The sequence below is a fragment of the Hyla sarda genome, chromosome 3 (assembly GCF_029499605.1).
Source record: "Hyla sarda isolate aHylSar1 chromosome 3, aHylSar1.hap1, whole genome shotgun sequence".
NCBI classification, from domain to species: domain Eukaryota; kingdom Metazoa; phylum Chordata; class Amphibia; order Anura; family Hylidae; genus Hyla; species Hyla sarda.
This window is the reverse complement of record NC_079191.1, coordinates 419,336,413-419,357,254: the sequence shown is the minus strand read 5'-3', so window position 1 is coordinate 419,357,254 and position 20,842 is coordinate 419,336,413. Positions and strand designations below refer to the sequence as shown.

Genomic DNA, 20,842 nt, shown 5'->3' with positions numbered 1-20,842 from the left:
GTAACAACTGACTTCCCTCAGTAAAACTACCTTTGTCTGTATCTTGTCATTGGTGTCTTCATTGTCCCCATGCCTAGCCAAGGATCCAGCAGTATACCTTCGGGTGGTTAAGGCTAAACTACGTCCTGGCGTCATGAACACAAGGGGTTAATACCATCTGCCGCTAGGGCAACAACATCTGCCCTGCACCACACACCCCACCATTACCACACTGGATAACCCATATAATCTACTAACAGCATGTTGCAGAACAGGAAGAGCTGAGCAGATTGATATATAGTTTTGTATGAAAAGATTTAGACAAAATTGTCATTTATGGATACAAAATGGTTTAGTGGGAGGTTTCTCTTAATCAACCTTTCCTGTATAGCTGTCAATCAGTGCTAAGACTGCCAACTGGACTCCTAAGGTTAGAATGAGCAGAGATTTAACAACTCCTACTCCTGTACAACTCCTCCTGCTCTATAACATGATTAGAGATGAGTGAAGTTACAGTGATTCAATTTGTCACGAACTTTTCGGCTCGGCAGTTGATGACTTTATCCTGCATAAATTAGTTCAGCTTTCAGGTGCTCCGGTGGGCTGGAGATTCTCTCCTAGGACTGTATCCATCTTTTCCAGCCCACAGGAGCACCTGAAAGCTGAACTAATTTATGCAGGATAAAGTCAGCAACTGCCGAGCCGAGAAGTTTGTGACGAATCGAATCACTGTAAATTCGCTCATCTCTAAACATAATACTGGTTTAAGGTACAAGGTACATGAGCCCTGCGGTCTATTGTATTTTATTAATATATTTTAGTTCATGTTTATTTACTTGACCAGTAAAAAAATAAATTTAAAATATTAGTCCAGGTGATCTCTCCATAGAATTAAAGGGGTTCTCCAGCCATAAACATCTTATCCACTATCCAAAGGATAGGGAATAAGATGTCTGATTATGAGGGGGTCCGGCTGCTGGTACACCCTGCATTCTCCGGGTCGCCTGGGGCTGCCGTGTTTGTGATGTCACGCCCCCTCCATTTATGTCTATGGGAGGAGGTGTGACAACTACGTACTAGCTGTCCCGCCTCCTCCCATAGACATGAAAGGAGGAGCGTGGCAGCTGTAGTCGCCAGTCATTTGGCATGGAGCAGAGTTTGCTCCGTGCACCAGATGACTGGGGTGTCACGCAGGAGATCACGGGGTCCCCGGTGACCGGAACCCCGAGATCAGACATCTTATGCCCTATCCTTTGGTTAGGGGATAATATGTTTAGGGGTGTAGTACCCCTTTAAGTGACCTAACTATCAACTACACACTTAACCTTTAGATTAAGTGGCACATTGAGTTTACACAATTTTTCCTTAGATTTTCTAATGGACAGGGTCACCATTATTCTGAGACATGACATAGAGCAGGAAGTAGCAAGATGGGATCCAAAAACTGCAGTAGGGTCCAGCCTATAGTTTGGTCCTCCTAGCATCCCTTGGTCGTCCACATGGCACACTTGCTGACTCTGAGCTGTGTAGACTTGGACCTTTTATGAACTTCCACATCCGATTAGGCTTCCGAAGCATGCAAGCTGTGTTTAGTATTGACATGAAAGAGCGCAGATCTTCAGCTCAATAACGTGACGTGACATGAGAGAGCGCTGGAACAAAGCCCGGAGCTTGCGACTGAGGCTTTTAAACAGTTGAAGAAATAGGTCATCTGGTGGAGGCAATTTTTGTCCCTTTTTTACACCCCGCCCCAACAACATTCAATACATCCTACAATAAATTACTTTATTATGGTAGGAGAATTTTGGTACCCATTAAAACAGTGTTTCCCAAACAGGGTGCCTCCAGTTGTTGCAAAGCTACAACTCCCGAACACCCCGCCCTAACAACATTCAATACATCCTACAATTAATTACTTTATTATGGAGGAGTATTTTGGTACCCATTAAAACAGTGTTTCCCAACCAGGATGCCTCCAGTTGTTGCAAAGTTACAACTTCCGAAGACTGTCTGGGCATGCTGGGAGTTGTAGTTTTTCAACAGCTGGAGGGCCGCAGGTTGGGAAACACTGTTCTAATGGATACCATAATACTGCTCCATGTAGTCATGTACGTGACTGTTCACTTTGGTGTCATGGATTACACTCCACATAGTCAGTAAAAAATGTTTTTGTTCCAGTGGTTGAACTTGGTTGACCTCAAATGGTTTCTAATATTATTATTATCATTTGGTGTAGTAGTAGTAATAATATTATTACTATTATATTACTGCTACTACTTCTACTACTACCGTACTACTTATAATAATAATAATTAGTAGTAGTAGTAGTATTATATCCAGCGGCAAAAATATAACCTTCAAAGACAAATTCTTTATTTTTAGTTCTTTACAGTAATAAACTCATGCAAACAGGTATCCAACGCGTTTCAAGTGCCTTGATTGCTCTTCTTCAGGGAGTAGGTGCAGTTATGCTTTTATTATTGCAAGAGCTGACAATAAAGAATTTATGTTTGAAGGTTGAATTATTCTCACTGCCAATGCCTTCACCAAGAGAGCAACTATAGAGGGCGCAGAGGTAACAGTTACATCGAGGTCCTGGTGCCCAAAGGGGCCCCAAAGACACCTCTGCCCCATAGGTGAACACCAGTATATAAATGGCACAAGGTAGACCTTGGGCCCTGTTACAGTTTTGCATTGGGACCCAGAAGCTAAAAGTTACACCTCTGGCGTTTACATGTTGCATCGGATGCTGTCTAACCTAGATAGTCTCCACTGGAAGCATTACTTCTAGTAATGGTCAAGCGTGTTCAATCATGGTCAGCAAACAGCTATTTCTTCTGATTTCCTTATACACATGTACCTCAGTTCAGCTGACCTTGCATGTACATCTTTAAAGGGAAATTGGTTGCTGCCAGACACCTTTAGCTGTTTATCTCCCATGAGAATAATAGAATTGGGTGCTGAAATTCAACCTGCCTGATCCTTTCTTACTCCGACGTCAACTGCTGAGAAGAATTGGTTCTCCCCACGCTCATAAGATAGACATCCGGTCCCACCAAAACCAATGGGTTCGGTTGACTTTGTTCTTATGTGTATTGGCGACAATAGCGACAAAGTACCATTTCCACCCTAGTCTACCAAATTTTTCTTACCCAACATTAAAAACAGCAAAATTAGTTTGTATGAGCAAGTCTAATCTTAAACAACGTAGTCCTATGTAAAGCCAAATCTTGCTATCACAATGTCCCACAATGAAGAAATACATGTATAAGAAGACGTCAAGACAAACTGAGCTCTGCAGCATTTGTTATTTGCATATTTACTGTACTATTCCTTCTTTTATCTTATTTCTATAATCTGTAGTGTATCCTAGAATATCTTCTTCCTCTTCTAACCAAACATATACACAAGCGATCCCTCCAATATACAGTCACTAGGCGCTTGCACATTCGTGTTGATGTCCCCCATTTAAAATCAAAGTCGTTTCCAACTCTGCTGTGCAATTCCCTCTGGTCATAGCTGATTTGCGCTGTTTGCTTTGTAAGATTTGTAATCTCCATATGAGGCAGTGTTTATGAATATACCCACTACTGGGTCAACTGCGAAGCCTCTCTGTCTCTAGCACTGCCAAGTCATTAGAGCCTGGCTTTTATACCTTCAGGGGTGAGAGTCATTTTCTCATCAAAAAAAAGTAGCAATTCTTTAACCCATCCCTCCATCTGGTAACATATCTAAATTCCCTTTGTAATTTCTTCTGTGTTTTAATATTTGCTCTAGACAAGGGAAATATAACAATTATATTTAATAAATAAAAATTAAATTTTTTAATCCACATAGAATGTTTTATTTTCTTATCATTTATATTTATTTAGATATTATATATTTGTTCTAGTGGTCCCAATGTTGAACTTGGTTGACCTCAAATAGTTTCTATTATTATTATTATTGTTTTTATCATTATTATTATTATTATTAATATTAGTAGTAGTAGTACTAATAACAATAACAATATATAATAATAGATACATAAAAAATATATATTTTACCATTTATGTTTATTTAAATATATATTTGTTCCCATGGTCCCAATGTTGAACTTAGTTGACCTCATAATTGTTATTATATTATTATTAATAATATAAAATATATATATATATATATATATATATGTATATATATATATATATATATATATATATATATATATATATTGTAATAAAATACACAATTCGGTCCAGCCCTATTACTTAATGTGTAAACCATTTGAGGTAAAAAAAAATCAACATTGGGTCCACTGGTACAAATGTAGGATATTTAAGTAAGTATAAATTATAATAAAATGTTATGTTATTACATTTATATATATAGCATAACATTTTATTATAATTTATATTTACTTAAATATCATACATTAAGTAATAGGGCTGGACCGAATTGTGTATTTTATTACACTATATTTATGCACATAAGCGTACCATAGATATTTATTTCATGTTATTTTTTAGGATGTTTTTGCTATGATAAGGGCTTCTCGTACAGCTCTCCATTACCGTAATATGGAGTCTCTACTTGGTTCTGACACTCAGATTTAGAAGTGTATGTTAATACAATGATAGTTATTCGAATTTTATCGCAGCTTAGACGGACATCGGGGTCCTGAAGTGGAATCTAGAACAACGTCGTCATGCAGTCTTTATGTTCTCCAATGGTTTTCTGATGGTTCCTCTTGGTTCTCCAGTTTCCTTCAAAACCAAACTATTGGAATAAATTTTATTTGCTGCATAAGCAATAAAGAATAGTTTCACTGGTCACTGAGAAAAGTGTAGTGACATCATCAAGCAGGTTGTGTGATGTCACCTAATGTGAGATCCTCAACCAATTAGTCAACTAAGGTAGCTGTTGTCCGAATGCTCATTTGGCCAATAGCTATTCCTCCGAGCCCAGTATACACATGCACACTCAGTTTGGCCAAGCATAGATGTGTTCTCAATAGGGAGAGAGGAGCAAGCCATTGCCATTTACTTCTGGTGGTTGCTCTCCCTTGAAAAAAACAAAAGGATTGGGCATGTTAAAACTTAACATGCCCATACACATTAGATAATCCCTTCAAAAATTGTGGATTTGGCCAACATTCATCTAATGTCTATGGCCATCTTAAGAGGGTTATCTGGCATTTTGAAGAAATTCATATCCTGCTGGGGCTGGGGATAAAATAATAAAAAAAACTAAAAATGTATACTTACCAAGCCCCAGTCCCCCACAGTTCCCACTCGACTCCTTCTACTTTTTGCTTTCAAAACCCTCATTTATTGCAAAACCTGCCAGCTCGACCAATTACTGTCCAAGTTAGGACACAGCCACAGCCAGTGATTAGCTGAGCTGGCAGGTCCTGCAATGAATGCTTGTCTTGGAAGCAGACCAGAAGGAGCCGAACTGGAACTGTAGGCGACCAGGGCTAGGTAAGTATGTTTTTTTTTCTTTTCCATTTTCTTCCCAGCCCCAGAATAGTCTTTCAAGACCCTTGGAAACTGCTCAATTGCACTGCCATCCAGTTCATCCCTATATAATAGCTTACACTTGGGTTGGAGGTGTCGGGAAACATTAAAATCATAGATATTTGTAAGTGAAATGATGATGCGAACAGCTTTTTTATTTCATCGAATACCTGGTAAAAGTCACTCCGCAGCACTAGTACATGAATGGCATTCTCAATTATCCCATTCGTGTGCTGTGTTTCATTAACACTTTGTGAAATAGCTGAAATGAAAGGTCACTACGTGAGTCGAGCGGGTAGCATCTTGCTATTTGTTAATGCCCAATTTACGGCTTTTAAATTGTTGCAGAACACACTTAGTATTGCTGAATGAATCTTGTGCCTCAACTACTCCTGACAAGTGAATATTTGTTTAGTGGGAATCTATTGTCCTTAATGGATTGAGAGGGACATGTACTGTGAACGCCGCCTTGCGTGGTTTCACCGAGATGAAAGTGATGTACAGCTAAGAACAAACAAGAGATTGGTGTGTAGTGATGTAATAACCGGGCCATGCTCTGTAAATACGGACGGAAAATAGCAAAAAGGAAATCTATATTCTTTTAGATGGCTTTAAAATAAAGAATGTGGCTTGAATCATTTTTATCTAAACCACATAAAACACAAAGACGAAACAAACTCAGACCGGTAGAAATAATGCTGGTGGCCTTTTAGCTATATGTTCCACAAGATGACCCTAGAAGTGAGGGTAGACCAGGTATGGTCATCCTTGTTGGTGGAGCCCATTGCTAGACCTGATCATTCAGAGACATCCTAGAAAACTTTCTATGTGCAAAGACCATTCATTGGGAGAGAAGGACTCCTCAATAGTTTTCTTTTCTTTTTACCGGAATTTCCATATAATATCTATAGCTTTGTTACAGAACTGACCTGACCTGATACAAAGTGCCTAAGTATGATGAGTACAGATGAGAAAATCAATTCAGAGCAAATAAAATTTCTTCCAAATTTCGCCAAAAGTTTCAACCATGGCCCTCACTGTTGGGCTCAGAAGATTTAAATGAAGGGCTTTACCATGATGCCTTTCGATCAGCCCAACCTCAAGCACAGTTAACCATGAAGGACTATAGTTGTGAGTCACCGAAGACTCAGTAGGTGGATTGTAGGAAAAATAAAAAAACCCAACCAGGAAATCCTGTTGCTGACCAAATTAGACTTGAAACTAATTTTGGGAAATCGTTCATCTCTTAAGAGTAAGCTTAAAGGGGGTATTCCAGGAATAAAAAAACAGGCCTTTTTTCTTTGAAAGACCTCTCCCTGTTTGTCTCCAGTTTGGGTGTGGTTCTGCAGCTCAGTTCCATTGAAGTGAATGGAGCCAAGTTGTAATACCACACACAAAGTGGAGACAAGGAAGGCGCTGTCTTTGAAAGAAAAAAGGCCTGTTTTTTTTTTATTCCTGAAATAGTCCTTTAAAGGAGAACTCCAGCCAAAAATGTTATTAACTTACCTTTTGCCGCTACCCTGGTGCTGCTGGAATCAGTCTCCCATCCTCTATCCCTGGTCTTCATCTGTCTTTTCGTGCCACACAAGTTAATCATGGGCCACAGTAATGTCCTGCCTCAGCTAGTAATAGGCTGAGCAGCAATGTGATGTAACGGGCCTGGGAACCAGGAAGAAGGCAGGGCCCAGGAACCAGGAAGAAGGCAGGGCCCAGGAACCAGGAAGAAGGCAGGGCCCAGGAACCAGGAAGAAGGCAGGGCCCGGGCCTGTTACATCATACTGCCACAGTGTAACATGTCAGGTACCAAACATAGAAAGATGAAGGGATCCGGATGATTGAGGAGCGATACCAGCAGCACCAGTGGAGTAATGGAAGGTAAGTTAAGGTTTATTATTTTAATTTTGGCAGCCTGGGCATAATGGCAAAATATTTTTTTTTTTTGAGGAGTTCTCCGTTAAAGTTGAATAAAATATGATAACCTGCCGATCCAGCCCTTATTCAAGTCTGTTGTGCAACAGGCCTTCCAGATCCATTGTTTTTCTCAGGAACATACTCTTTAACGGAGCTATGACACCGATGTGAACTTAGCCTAACTTCAATTAGGGTATCACAGTGCTTCCCAACCAGGGAGCCTCCAGCTGTTGCAAAACTACAACTCCCAGCATGCTGTGAGTTGTAGTTTTGCAACAGCTCGATTCACCCTGGTTGGGAAACACCGGAGTATCTTGTAAACTTTCAAAAATACCGCCACTCTTGTACACAGGCCACATCCGGTACTGCAAACTCGACGCATTATCTTCAATAAGACTGAGCTTTGCAATACTGCACAATACACAAAATTGGTTAAAAAATTCTACTTTATTAACTCAACTCAAGATTTCATCTATTTTCCATTTTATTTCTCAACTCCGGGAAAAACCAATAGAACGATGTCCCCGGTAACGATCGCCACCTGTTCCGTGAAATTAGCTTAAAAATTTTTTAATTTATTTTTTTGCAAAAATGGAAAACGTTTGCATTCCGGCATAGATTAGCAGGAAGAGAGGGGAAAAAGAATGTGCAATTTTTCTATCCTTAAGCATGATACTGATAGGTATGCAGTGTTGACACAACAGCGCAATGAGTCATTAGAGTATAATTAGCATTCGGCAATGATGGCTTGTGTTTGAGGAACGTCTAATGTGTCAGCTTTTAGACACACAAACAGCAGTCAAAGCATCAAAACAGACCCATCACCGGCTTCCTCGGCTGATTGTAGCAGGCATCTCCGTCCGCCGAAAACCGCTGAGAGCCCAGCTCCGGCTTACAAGTGCATTTATAGGGAAATGCCTAACAGGGGTTAAATTCATATGCCTTTATTGCAGCCTATTTCTGTCAACACTCGGCTGCAAAAACAAACATTTATGCCTTGTGAAGTGAGAGCGTATTTTTTTGAAGGCTAGCCGTCAGATATTTTTCGTCCTTCACACTTTTTCTATGCTTAGCCTTTTTTGTTAAGTAGACTGCAAAGTGCATCGGTTCGCTTGGCGAAAGAGAAAAAAATAAATAAATAAAATAAAGGAAAATAATAATAAAAAGAAAAAAAAATAGTTGACAGCTGCCTGTGGCGTTGTTGTCAAGCACATGGGCTCCTAGTGCAAAATGGCAGGAGGGCTGGTAGACCACACGCCTTCTACAACCCTTTTTATTTCTAGACTGGCTGCATTGGCTTTTCAAATTTTTTGTATTATTTAAAGATATTTATTAATTATATATTTATTTATGTATTTAGTTAGTTAGTCATTCGTGTATTTATTTATTTTTAGAAAATATTTATACAGGTTCAATCTACACACAAAAAACAAAAACAAAAAAATAAAAAAAACTCCGCAAAATAGGCCTGACACGTTTCGATCCTACAACCTTAATCATAGACCACAAATGCCGCACTGTGTTTATGCTAGCTGCAAGTCAACAGGGATCTAGGAAACGCTTTATCCACTTGGTGTTTTTCTCTTTGTTGCTTTTTTACTCCTCTTTGGCGGTTTTCAGAATTTTGGGGATCAGAGTGCGATTCACATAATCCCAGCATGTTGAGGCTATGGCATTTTTTTCCCACTGAAATTCTGGTGTTTTCTCTCCCATAGAAGTCTATGGGATGCCCTTGAGTCATGTCATAAGGCAAAACAACAGGTGGGTTATCCAAAATGAGGTAAAAGGTGTCAGCTTTTCTTTTTTCCAGAAAGAGCTCCACTCATGTCTGTGGGTTGTCGTGGGTATTGCAGCCCAGCTAAATTCACTGAAATAGGGACGAGCTGCAATCGAGGTTAGCACTTTGCTTATTGTTTTTGCCCCCCTGCATATTTTCAGCTCTGCGGTACAGGATGAAATAGCCACATTGTGAGCCACTTTAGAGAAAGGTTCATCTTCAACTCGTAGTACATAAACTTAAATAGAAGTTATTATTACATCCAAAAAAAATAAAAGCAGTATGCCCGAAACGTACATACAAGTCTACATGCTTCAGGCCCCTCCCTTATAAGCTGCAATATTAGCGACAGTCTAAGGCAAGAGAGGTTTCTGGAAAAAAAAAGGCCCCTGTTTTTCTAATTTCACACAACCTCTTTAACATACCTTATATTATTATGGTCCATGTAGAATATTTAAGACTAAAAGAGGCTTTCGACTTAAGGCATAAAAATAAAAAAATTAAAAATAAATAAAAAGAAAATAAATTAATGGGTTAAAAGAGGAGAGTCTTCTGTTCTATATTCCTATCTTGGAGATTGGAGAGTGGTTACACACAGCATCTTTGGCTCTGGAGAACTTGGACATAGTGTAATACTTATTTACTCCTGTGGAGGAGCTGCAGGGAAATTGAACACTTGCTGCCAGGTTTCACAGAGATTGCAGCTGATCGTTGGGGTTCCCAGCAATTGGACACTTTCTGAGCAGTTTATTGTTGTAAGCCCCCTCTAAGAAGAAGGAATTGTGTGTTGTGGAGAACCCCTTTAGGCATCTTGAATTTATTTACTATTCTTGATCAGTAGGGATTTTTTGGATTAAGGACACATCTATGCATTTGGCTCATCAATGTTTTCATGCTTTAAGTTAAGTGAGTACAAGGATATGGAGAAATTCAGAATCCACATTCAACCGCAGACGCGAATATGCAAGAATGAAAATGACTTTATAATTAATGAAAAATTCCCTCTACATAGTATAGATCTAAATGGAGCACATAATAGGAGCATCATTATATGAAATATTCATGGAACATCTTAAATATTCACCAAGACTTTTCATTGACATATTGATTTATTAACATTCCCTTTAATTAAATTATGTATATTTTGCCCAAGAGTAGACCTATTGCTCCGACTCGTATGAATCATCAACAAGTAGACTGTCTTAAGGGGGAATCATTTATAGAAGGCTCACTGATTTTCATGGAAACTATGTAATACATTAAAGTCCACAGAAAAAAGAAATAGCGGAGCGACTCACCCGATCCTAAAGGAGTTAGTTCAGACAATAGACATCGCGGTCAGGCGAAGGTACAGCGGAAGGCGGAAGATGTTACGGGGGGAAATTCAGGCGTCGGGCCACAGCCGTATCGCACCTCTTGGTGCTTCGTCAGGCCCGCGATGTCTATTGTCTGAACTAACTCCTTTAGGATCGGGTGAGGCGCTCCGCTATTTCTTTTTTCTGTGGACTTTGATTTTGTGTATATCTTCAGCGTAGAGCACCACCCGCAGGAGAACAGACACCTGGTGCATTTCATTGTGTGTTCAGAAGGTCCATACTGACAGGTATATAGGGCTGTGCCGGATCTTTCCCCTCTTTTGTGTTTATATGTAATACATTATTTATCCTGTGGGGGCACTGTAGTGTTATTGAATACCTGGTGCTGGGTACCCTCCTAGATCAAAGATGGTTACCAAAGATCCCAGCAGCTTATCATATAACATACTCTAAGTGGGCAGCCCCTTAATTTGACATCACTTCCACTTAGGCGATCTAAGTTAGCAAAATGGATGGGACTGTTGATTTATTTATATTTTTTTTTAATAAATCACATTCTTGTTCTCTCTGAGTTTAAAAAAAAAAGTGTGGAAACTTTTTGAACGCCCCTCATATAACAGAACCTGAGATGGAATTTGAGCCCTACATCTAACATTACTGCCAGAGTGTTTACAGTAAATATATCTGTATGTCCCCATTCAACCAACGAAGGCCAAAAGAATGCCCTATTGGTTTCTGTACAGCTGCACTATTGGGTGGGCATACCTTTTTTTCCCCACTTCATAGGAAAGCACAGCAGATCGTGCATTTATATATAAAGAGCTATTGCGAAAATAAAAAAGTTATATTGCATGCTTTACATTTTTTTAATGCATTGCAATGGTACACGTTTTCTGCAATGGTAGCAAAGAGGCAACATATTGGCATAAATCTGAGCCTCCTATCAGAGGTATATATCATGACCGTATACAGCAAAGGGAAGGCTCGAATACTGTGTACCATTCTGTCTGATAGTCCGCTCCTCATATGCTGCACAAGGCGCAATTCTTATCCTTGTCTAATGTAGTAAAAATACTACTAAAGTAATCAAAACGTTTTCACCATAGGGCAGAGGTCCCCCACCCAGTCCTCAAGCCCCACCGACAATCCAGAATTTTAATTTTTCCCTGTTCTATTCCAATGGAGTACCCGAAAAAACCTAGAATGTTGGTGGGCCTTGAGGACTCAGTTGGGGACCACTGCTGTAAAGGAACCATAGGGAGTTAAAGTCCACCAGTCTCTCGCTCTGTGCCCAAATATATCCCCAAAATGTATCCCCAAAAGTCCAGGATTTGATTTTTTCCTCCTCTATTCCAGTGGAGTTGGTTTTTGACCACTGCCAAAGGGGAACCATAGGGTGGTACAGCATACCAGTGTCTCTTTTTGTGTCCAAAATGTATCCCCAACAGTCCAGGATTTTAATTTTTCACTGTTCTATTCCAATGAAGTAACTGAAAAAAACAGAATGTTGGTGGCCTTGAGGACTGGGTTACAGAACACTGCCATAGGGGACCAATAGAGAGTTACGGTACACCAGTGTCTCTTTCTGTGCCCAAAATGTATCCCCGTTTGTTTAATCAAAACACCAAGAAACATTGTGAAGCCTGAAAGATGGAGAAAAAAAACAGTTAATTTGTAAACGGCAGGGACAATAAAAGGATCGTGGCAAAACTTTTAGCATTTCCATGCACGTAAACGTCAATGGAGTGTCTTCTCCATCATCAGCACTAAATTCACATTGATGCTTCTTTTCTTCTCCGTATTGATCCTTCCATGAGAACGTAGATTTGTATCTGTTAATTAATGCGTCCTGGAACAGCGTTTGTATTAATCAGGCAGATAAGAAAAATTGGATGCCTGCACCCTCGTGACAACTATAAAAGTGCTGGCCCTGATAAAATCATGAATGGACCTCAATAAAAAAAAAGTTCCTCCTTCCATTCAATAACCTAATCATCCCACTTTTAATTATGCGGTAGAAAGATGTGGGGAGATTGGGGAATGTGTAAATCTAATTATTTACTAACAGCAGTGCCCGGGAGGGGAGAGTAGACTGTCATCGGAAGGTGCTGTAGGCTATATTCTCTTGTCCATCTGCTTCAGCCGAATAAAGCAGGGAAAACAGAGGAGAAAAAAAGCTAAATCTAGGTTCTAACCAGCGAGCTAATTGAATGAGCATTATTCTATAACTAATATTTGCAAGGAAGAAAGCGCTTTATGATTTATGGCAAAATATATTGAACTTGCAGCTCAAAATCTTTTCCAATAAACTTATGTCAGAAAACCTGTTAGGAATTGTATCAAATCTAATTCTGGAAACAATGTAGCAGGGTGTTTATTTTTGTTTGTTTGTTTTTTTTCCTTGTTTGGCTTGCACTTCCGTCACCCCTTAGAATGAGGAACAAAAATTGTCATTTGAATTTTATTGAACGGAGACGGTGATGTGTATGGCACTATGTAGATGTGAGAAACACTTTAATGAATAAAAACAAATTAGTTTATAAACCTTATAAACCTACAATGCACATGTAATGCATTCCAGTTTAGGAAGAAGTAAGAAGAATTTAGCAGGAAGAATTTAGGAGGAAGAATTTAGGGGGGAGTGAGAAGAATTTAGCAGGAAGAATTTAGGAGGAAGTAAGAAGCATTTAGGAGGAAGAATTTAGGAGGGAGTAAGAAGCATTTAGGAGGAAGAAGTTAGGAGGAAGTAAGAAGCATTTAGGAGGAAGAATTTAGGAGGAAGTAAGAAGCATTTAGGAGGAAGAAGTTAGAAGGAAGTAAGAAGCATTTAGGAGGAAGAATTTAGGAAGATGTAAGAAGCATTTAGGAGGAAGAATTTAGGAGGAAATGAGAAGCATTTAGGAGGAAGAATTTAGGAGGAAGTAAGAAGTATTTAGGATGAAGTAATAAGCATTTAGGAAGAAGAATTTAGGAGGAAATAAGCATTTAGGAGGAAGAATTTAGGATCAAGTAAGAAGCATTTAGGACAAAGAATTTAGGAAAAAGTAAAAAGCATTAATGAGGAAAAATTTTGGAGGAAGTAACTCAGTATAACACATTTCAAGTAAGAGGGAGTAAGAAGCATTGATTATTATTGAGTATTGAAAAATAAAGAGAGATGACTAATCTTATGCTGACATATATTCACATACTGTAGAACAGCAGTGCAACACATTGGCCCAACCCAGCTCTTAAGGCCACCAACAGTACAGAATTTTCATTTTTCCCCAGTTCTATGCCAATGGTGTAACTGAAAACCCCGGAATGTTGTTGGGCCCTGAGGACTGGGTTGGGGAGCACTGCTGTGAACTATGATGCATAGACTGACAGTAGAACAAGTGGTTGTTGCACTATAGACTATTAGCTTCAAGCAATGACATGTTGAATTACCGAGGCACAAGATAGCCCCATAGCTGCCTCCTCTCCCAATGACAGGTAAATGTCCACTTGTTATGTCTTTTTACAGCCCTATTTGTAGGTTTTTTTTCACACTGTATCTGTCTTTAGCACAGAATAAAAGAGATTGGCTTGGATGCTACTAAGGCTTCTTTCTCTGTAGGTTCTCCCGCTCACAAAGCGCTCAATATAAGCTCCAGACACGTCTTAAGACCCCCTTAAGAAAATCACTTCTAATCCCCTTTGATGATTTTATTAAGTCGTTGTCATTGTTAGGTGCCAACTGGCAAACTTCTGCACTTTACCAACAGGCCAAGGAATTATTTCCTACAGTATATATTTGTATTGCCGCCGAAGTGATTGAGAAAATTAACAGTCTGGTTTAATGAGTGTAACATCTATTAGCTCCCTATTGAAAAGTCATGTAAATGAGCACATTACCGCTCAACACCACACATTCCCCAGAACAACTGCTATTCCACATATGTTATGTTAACAGTGTATTTACCAGCCGCGATTCACATAAATGTAGTGAAGAGCTCCCAGCCAAATAAATACAAGAACTCACAATGTACAGAGAGATGCAAGACATAGATGGAAAGAAAGAAAGACATGAGATAGATAGATAAGAGATAGATAAGGGATAGATAGATATGAGAAAGATAGATAGATATGAGATAGATAGATATGAGATAGATAGATAGATAGATATGAGATAGATAGATATGAGATAGATAGAAAGATATGAGATAGATAAATATGAGATAGATAGATATGAGATAAGTAGATAGATATAAGATAGATATGAGATAGATAGATAGATATGAGATAGATATATAGATATGAGATAGATAGATAGATAGATAGATAGATAGATAGAGTGGGTGGATGCTCTTGATAGAACTATTATCATGGAATTCTGATTTTATTTCTAATTGTTATCCTTGTCTTCATATTATTCCAGGATTCTCCACCTTGTCCCTTGCCGATCAGATGAGTCTCCTACAGAGTGCATGGATGGAGATCTTGCTACTAGGCATAGTATACCGATCCCTCTCCTTCGAGGACGAGTTGGTCTACGCCGAAGACTACATCATGGATGAAGACCAGTCAAAACTGGCAGGGCTGCTGGAACTGAACAACGCCATCCTGCAACTTGTCAAGAAATACAAGACCATGAAACTGGAGAAGGAAGAGTTCGTAACCCTCAAAGCTATAGCACTTGCTAATTCAGGTTGGTTAAAAATCCTTAGTTTTTGTCACCACCTTTTGCAGAACTGGGGTTTTTTTCAACACACAAACTACTTAAGGGAGACAGTTCCTCAACAATGGCCACTAAAGGGAAAATGTAGTATTGCATATCATTTCTATCATTCAAGTGAATGGGCAAACATGTTTTACCTGGGCCAGACCGGGTCCTTCAGAGTAGAAGCCATTCTTTCTTAGAGTTCACTTCTCTGGGAGTCCCCTAAATAGTGACAAACCTCTATAGGCTGTAATAGAGCATATATATATATATATATATATATATATATATATATTATTGTTATTATTATTATTATTATTTTCTTTCTACTGGATGAACACAGTAGGTTGAACTTGACCCATGCCTTTTTTAAACCTTAAAGGGGTACTCCATAGGAATAAAATGTTTTCAGATCAACTGATGCCAGAAAGTTATACAGATTTGTAAATTTCTTCTACTTAAAAATCTTAATCCTTCCAATACTTATCAGCTGCTGTATGCTCCTGAGAAAGTTGTGTAGTTCTTTCCAGTCTGACCACAGTGCTCATGGCTGATACCTCTGTCCATGTCAGGAACTGTCCAGAGCAGGAGAGGTTTACTATAGGAATTTGCTCCTGCTCTGGGCAGTTCCTGATGTGGACAGAGGTGGCAGCAGAGAACACTGTGGTCAGACTGGAAAGAAAAACACAACTTCCTCTGGAGCACACAGCAGCTGATAAGTACTGGAAGAATTAAGATGATTAAATAGAAGTAATTTACAAATCTGTTTAAATTCTTGGCACCAGTTAATTAAATAACATGTTCATTCCTTATGGAGTACCCATTTAAGAACTATGCAACTGTATAACTAGTGTTTTGCCAATATATTCCAACCAGCATGCTGGGAGTAGTAGTTTTGCAACACGTGGTTGGAAAAAACACAGATCTAAAGGAAGAACCACAAAAGGACCATCTCTATCGTGCCATCTAAGTGATCAATTTAAACAATGGCAACCAAAATTAGAGTACACGGATCTATTGATGCAGTCATTTAGCAGAGCCGACGCTATCGAGTGTTGTGACTAGAAAGGGTTAACACAGCATTTATTTACCTGAAGCAGTCATGGGTATGAGATAAGTAAAGATCATCGGGCTTTCAGCCTGACTTCTCCTAATGCTTTTCCTATGTCCCTTTTAAGCCCCCTTTTAGCATTTACATATAGTTGCCTATAGATCGGCGTTTAATGACATGCCGATCGGTGGATACCTGTATGTCGATAACGTGCTCTGATGCCGTGTACCATTGACAGGCCTGCCGTGCCCCTCCATCTGCTTTTGTCGTGACCCTTTCTTTGAACTTTATCTTGGTTTCTGGCCAGTAGTTTTTCCCTTTTAATTACAAGAAGGAAACTGTCAATAAAATCTGTTAAATGGGATGCAACGAGCAGCTTCAATGGGTCGCCGGCTATTTGTTCAGATTCTAAAGCATTCAAAGTATTGACAGTTTGTTTTCTGGGGCCATATGCGACGATCAATCTCAGGCTGGGCTCAGCCGCTCTGAAAAATGAAAAACCAAACTGCTATTGCTTGCTTGCGGAGGACGACTCGTGATTTGGCGCGGCTCAAAGTGAAATGAGACCTTCTGCCCAAATTGCCCCCCTGAGAGACACGGAGATGCGTGACCGGTTTTTAGAATTTTTTTTTTTTTTACTCTAATTGATTTTGCAATTAGCAGTTTGCAATATTGTTGCTGTGACTTTAAATGGAGACAATGGGGGAGATTTATCAAAACCTGTCCAGAGGTAAACTTGCCCAGTTGCCCATAGCAACCAATCAGCTAGCTTCTTTCATTTTTAACAAGGCCTCTGCAAAATGAAAGAAGCGATCTGATTGGTTGCCATGGGTAACTTAGCAACTTTTCCCTTGCACAAGTTTTGATAAATCTCCCCCTATATAATTGGTGAGGTAACATCTTTATACCTGTTATTTCCTGTTACTGTGTGTATACATAAGGAGAAGCACAATTTTTGGCCGTTTCATAACTTGTATATGGAGGTCTACAGCAGATTTCTGCTCTGCAGGATTTATCTCTAATTTGCAGTTCTCCAGAGCTAGAGGACGTAACTTCCTCTTCTCCTCTCCATAGACTTGTATTGCTTGTCTTGAGCTCTCTCCTCTTTGTAGACATCTATTGGCTTGTCTTGCAGACCCAGGACAAAGCGGAGATTATGACAACTTGTGAATTAGTGTGGCTCATAGTGAAATGAGACCTTCTGTCCAAATTGCCCCCACACAAGATTAATGACCAGTTTTAGATATTTTTATTTCTAATTGATTTTGCAATTAGGAGTTTACAATATTGTTGCTGTGACTTTAACCCCTTAAGGACACAGGGTTTTTCAGTTTTTGCACTTTCCTCATCACCTTCTAAAAATTATAACATTTTCAATTTTGCACCTACAGCCTCATATGAGTGCTTATTTTTTGCGCCACCAATTTCACTTTGTAACGACGTCAATCATTTCACCACAAAATTTATGGCGAACCCAGAAAAAATATTTGTGGGGCAAAATTGGAAAAAAAACCTAATTTTGTTAATTTTGGCCGCTTCCGATTTTATGCAGTGCTCTTTTCGGTAAAAATGACACCATATCTTCATTCTGCAGGTCCATACGGTTACAAGGATGCCTAATTTATATAGGTTTTATTTTATTTTACTACTTTAAATAACATTATAACTACATGAAGCAAAATTAGTTTGCGTAAAATTGTCATCTTCTGGCTCCTATAGCTTTTTTATTTTTTCATATACGGGGATGTATGAATAAATCATATTTATTCACTTAAAAAAAAATTACACTTTTTTTTGTCCCCATAGGGGAGTGTTACATGCAATCCTTTGATTGCATACACTGAACAATGCTATGCCATAGCATAGCATTGATCAATGTAATCTGTGCTTTATTGCTCCAGCCTGGATCTCAGGCTTGGAGCAATCAATCGACGATCGGACAGCATGGAGCACGGTAAGGCGCCTCCCGCTGTCCTCTCAGCTGTTCGGAACGCTGCGATTTCACCGTGGCGGTCCTGAACAGCTCCGCTGAGCTAACCTGCAGTATTTTCTCCCGTTTTAAATGGCACGATGAGTTGCTGAGATGATGTTAGCAGCAGGAGGGGTAGAGGGAAAAAGTTTGATAACAGGAAAAAGAAGCATTTTTGTCTAATAAGATTTTTTATTGGCTTGTGCTATTGATCTATGCAAAGTTTGTTCAAATGACACAGTGCATGTTTAATTGTATTTAGCACGAGAATCATGGCTGTTGCTCTATCGTAGTCAATTGGCAGTGGACTTATTTAACACATCCTATCTTATATGAAGGATAGCCTTTTGTCTATCCATATCTCATATGAAGGATAGCCTTATGCCTATCTTTATCTTATATGAAGGATAGCCTTATGTCTATCCCTATCTTATATGAAGGATACCATCATGCCTATCCCTATCTTATATGAAGGATAGACTTATAGCTATTCCTATCTTATATGAAGGATAGCATCATGCCTATCTCTATCTTATATGAAGAATAGCCTTTTGTCTATCCTTATCTTATATGAAGGATAGCCTTATGCCTATCCCTATCTTATATAAAGGATAGCCTTATACCCATCCCTATCTTATATGAAGGATAGCCTTATACCCATCCCTATCTTATATGAAGGATAGCCTTATGCCTATCCCTATCTTATATGAAGGATAGCCTTATACCCATCCCTATCTTATATGAAGGATAGCCTTATACCCATCCCTATCTTATATGAAGGATAGCCTTATACCCATCCCTTTCTTATATGAAGGATAGCCTTATGGCTATCCTATGCATGGTTAAACTCCTTCACTGTATTTGCAGCTAGCACTTTAGCAGGAAGGCTATTCCATGCCCTATTCTCTCAGGGGAGATTAGATGGTGTCAGAAGTTTTTAGCAGCAAATTACCCCCTATCTCTCATGAAATCACATGCATGCTTGGCCATTGAGTGTGTTTAGGTATGGGTGTGTTGGGAGAGACAGCTATCTAAAATGTATGTTCTTATTTAAGTGTATGTCACCTCCCATGTGCAGCTCTATTGACTCTTTACACAGCCCAGCCAAGCAGTTAACTCTTTCTTAATAATCAATAATGCATCCCAGGCCTCCTTGATTATTGACCATTAACACTCATTCAATAATGAAGTAAATTATTCAGTAATGAAGTAAAAATTGTTTTGATGTGTAATAAGAGTCTAGACTTTTAGGAAGTGGTAACAAAGGTGGAAATGGAGCGCATAGATTGATCAACCCACAAGACAGAAGGGAATATTAAGGCATTTAGGGTGAACCGACAGATACCACATTTGTTGCAGACTTTTTGCAACTGTCCCATTCATCTGGATAGGTTTTGAAGAAATCCATGTGCTTGCTGCCAAAACATAACCATGAAGATGAATAAAACTGATTGTGGGTTTTTTACTCCCATAGACTTCTATGGGTGGAAAAAAAAAATGCCAGAAAATGCATTTTTTCAGGTGTATTTCCTCCCCAATTCTTCAATGGAAATCCTTGAGTCACATCATGAAAGAATCACATGACTTGTACTAAGACTATGCAGTGGATATTATGGCAAATAAATATAAAATTGTTTTTTGGAAAACCAAAAATGCCATGAAAAGGCTATGTATGTTCCTCGTCTAATACAAGGTTTTATATATTACTTATTTTATTACTTTTTAGATTTTCACTAAATATGTATTATTATTTTTTTTATATACTTTGTATATCTTTGTTTAATATTTTTTCCAATGAATATTAAATTATTATTATTTTTTATGTATATTTTAGACTCCATGCATATAGAAGACGTTGAAGCTGTTCAGAAACTTCAAGACGTCTTACACGAGGCTCTGCAGGATTATGAAGCTGGCCAGCACATCGAAGACCCTCGCCGGGCTGGCAAGCTGCTGATGACTTTGCCGCTGCTTCGACAAACGTCCACCAAGGCCGTCCAGCACTTCTACAACATCAAACTGGAAGGGAAAGTTCCTATGCATAAACTTTTTTTGGAAATGCTTGAGGCCAAAGTCTGACTAAAAAAGAAGCTTTGGTGACCCAGTAGCACCACTGAGTAAAAATAAAGAAAGAAAGAAAGAAAGAAAGAAAAAATAAGGGAAATTATGTCTAATTATAATGGCAAATAATGTACTGAATCTTAAGCAAGTGACTGCACTGACATGAGTAGCAGCAAGACTGGAGCAGCTTTCAACTTTTCATTCTGCGTTGTACTTGTGCAGATATTTTCCTCTCCCGATTTTTTTTTTGCTGCTGAACTTAAAATAAAGAGTAAAAAAAAAAAAAACTAAAAATGTAAAAAAGTCTTTAAATAAGAGAGATGGAAGCCAGCCCTGCCAAAGGACAGAAATCCATAGGCCAGAAAGCCACTGAATTCAGTATGGACCACAAGGCCCCCCCCCCCCCCCAAAAAAAAAAACAAATGGAATCCATGATAAAAATATCATATCCTGCTTAAATTCTTCAAAAAGAGACTGGACTTTTAGGATTCCATGGGAACAATCTCTAATTTGACATGACATTGGCTGCTTCATTTGGTTTTCTTTTCCATCTTGACCGCCCGGCCATTCGATTCCTTTGTTTTTTGAAGTCTTCCAAAAAA

At 38.9% G+C, this 20,842-nt stretch overlaps 1 protein-coding gene across 10 annotated transcripts in view; it reads left to right on the top strand.

Annotated features, from left to right (window-relative positions):
* Nucleotides 1–20,640, top strand: part of ESRRG (estrogen related receptor gamma) — an 892,172-nt gene extending 871,532 nt beyond the window's left edge. For all 10 annotated transcript variants that reach the window (XM_056568348.1, XM_056568345.1, XM_056568340.1 and 7 more), the window contains 2 exons: nt 14,878–15,147; nt 20,014–20,640. In XM_056568348.1, the coding sequence (XP_056424323.1) occupies nt 14,878–15,147; nt 20,014–20,258 (515 nt within the window). In that variant the 3' untranslated portion in view covers nt 20,259–20,640. The remainder of the gene's footprint in view (nt 1–14,877; nt 15,148–20,013) is intronic.
* Nucleotides 20,641–20,842: the final 202 nt, after the last annotated feature.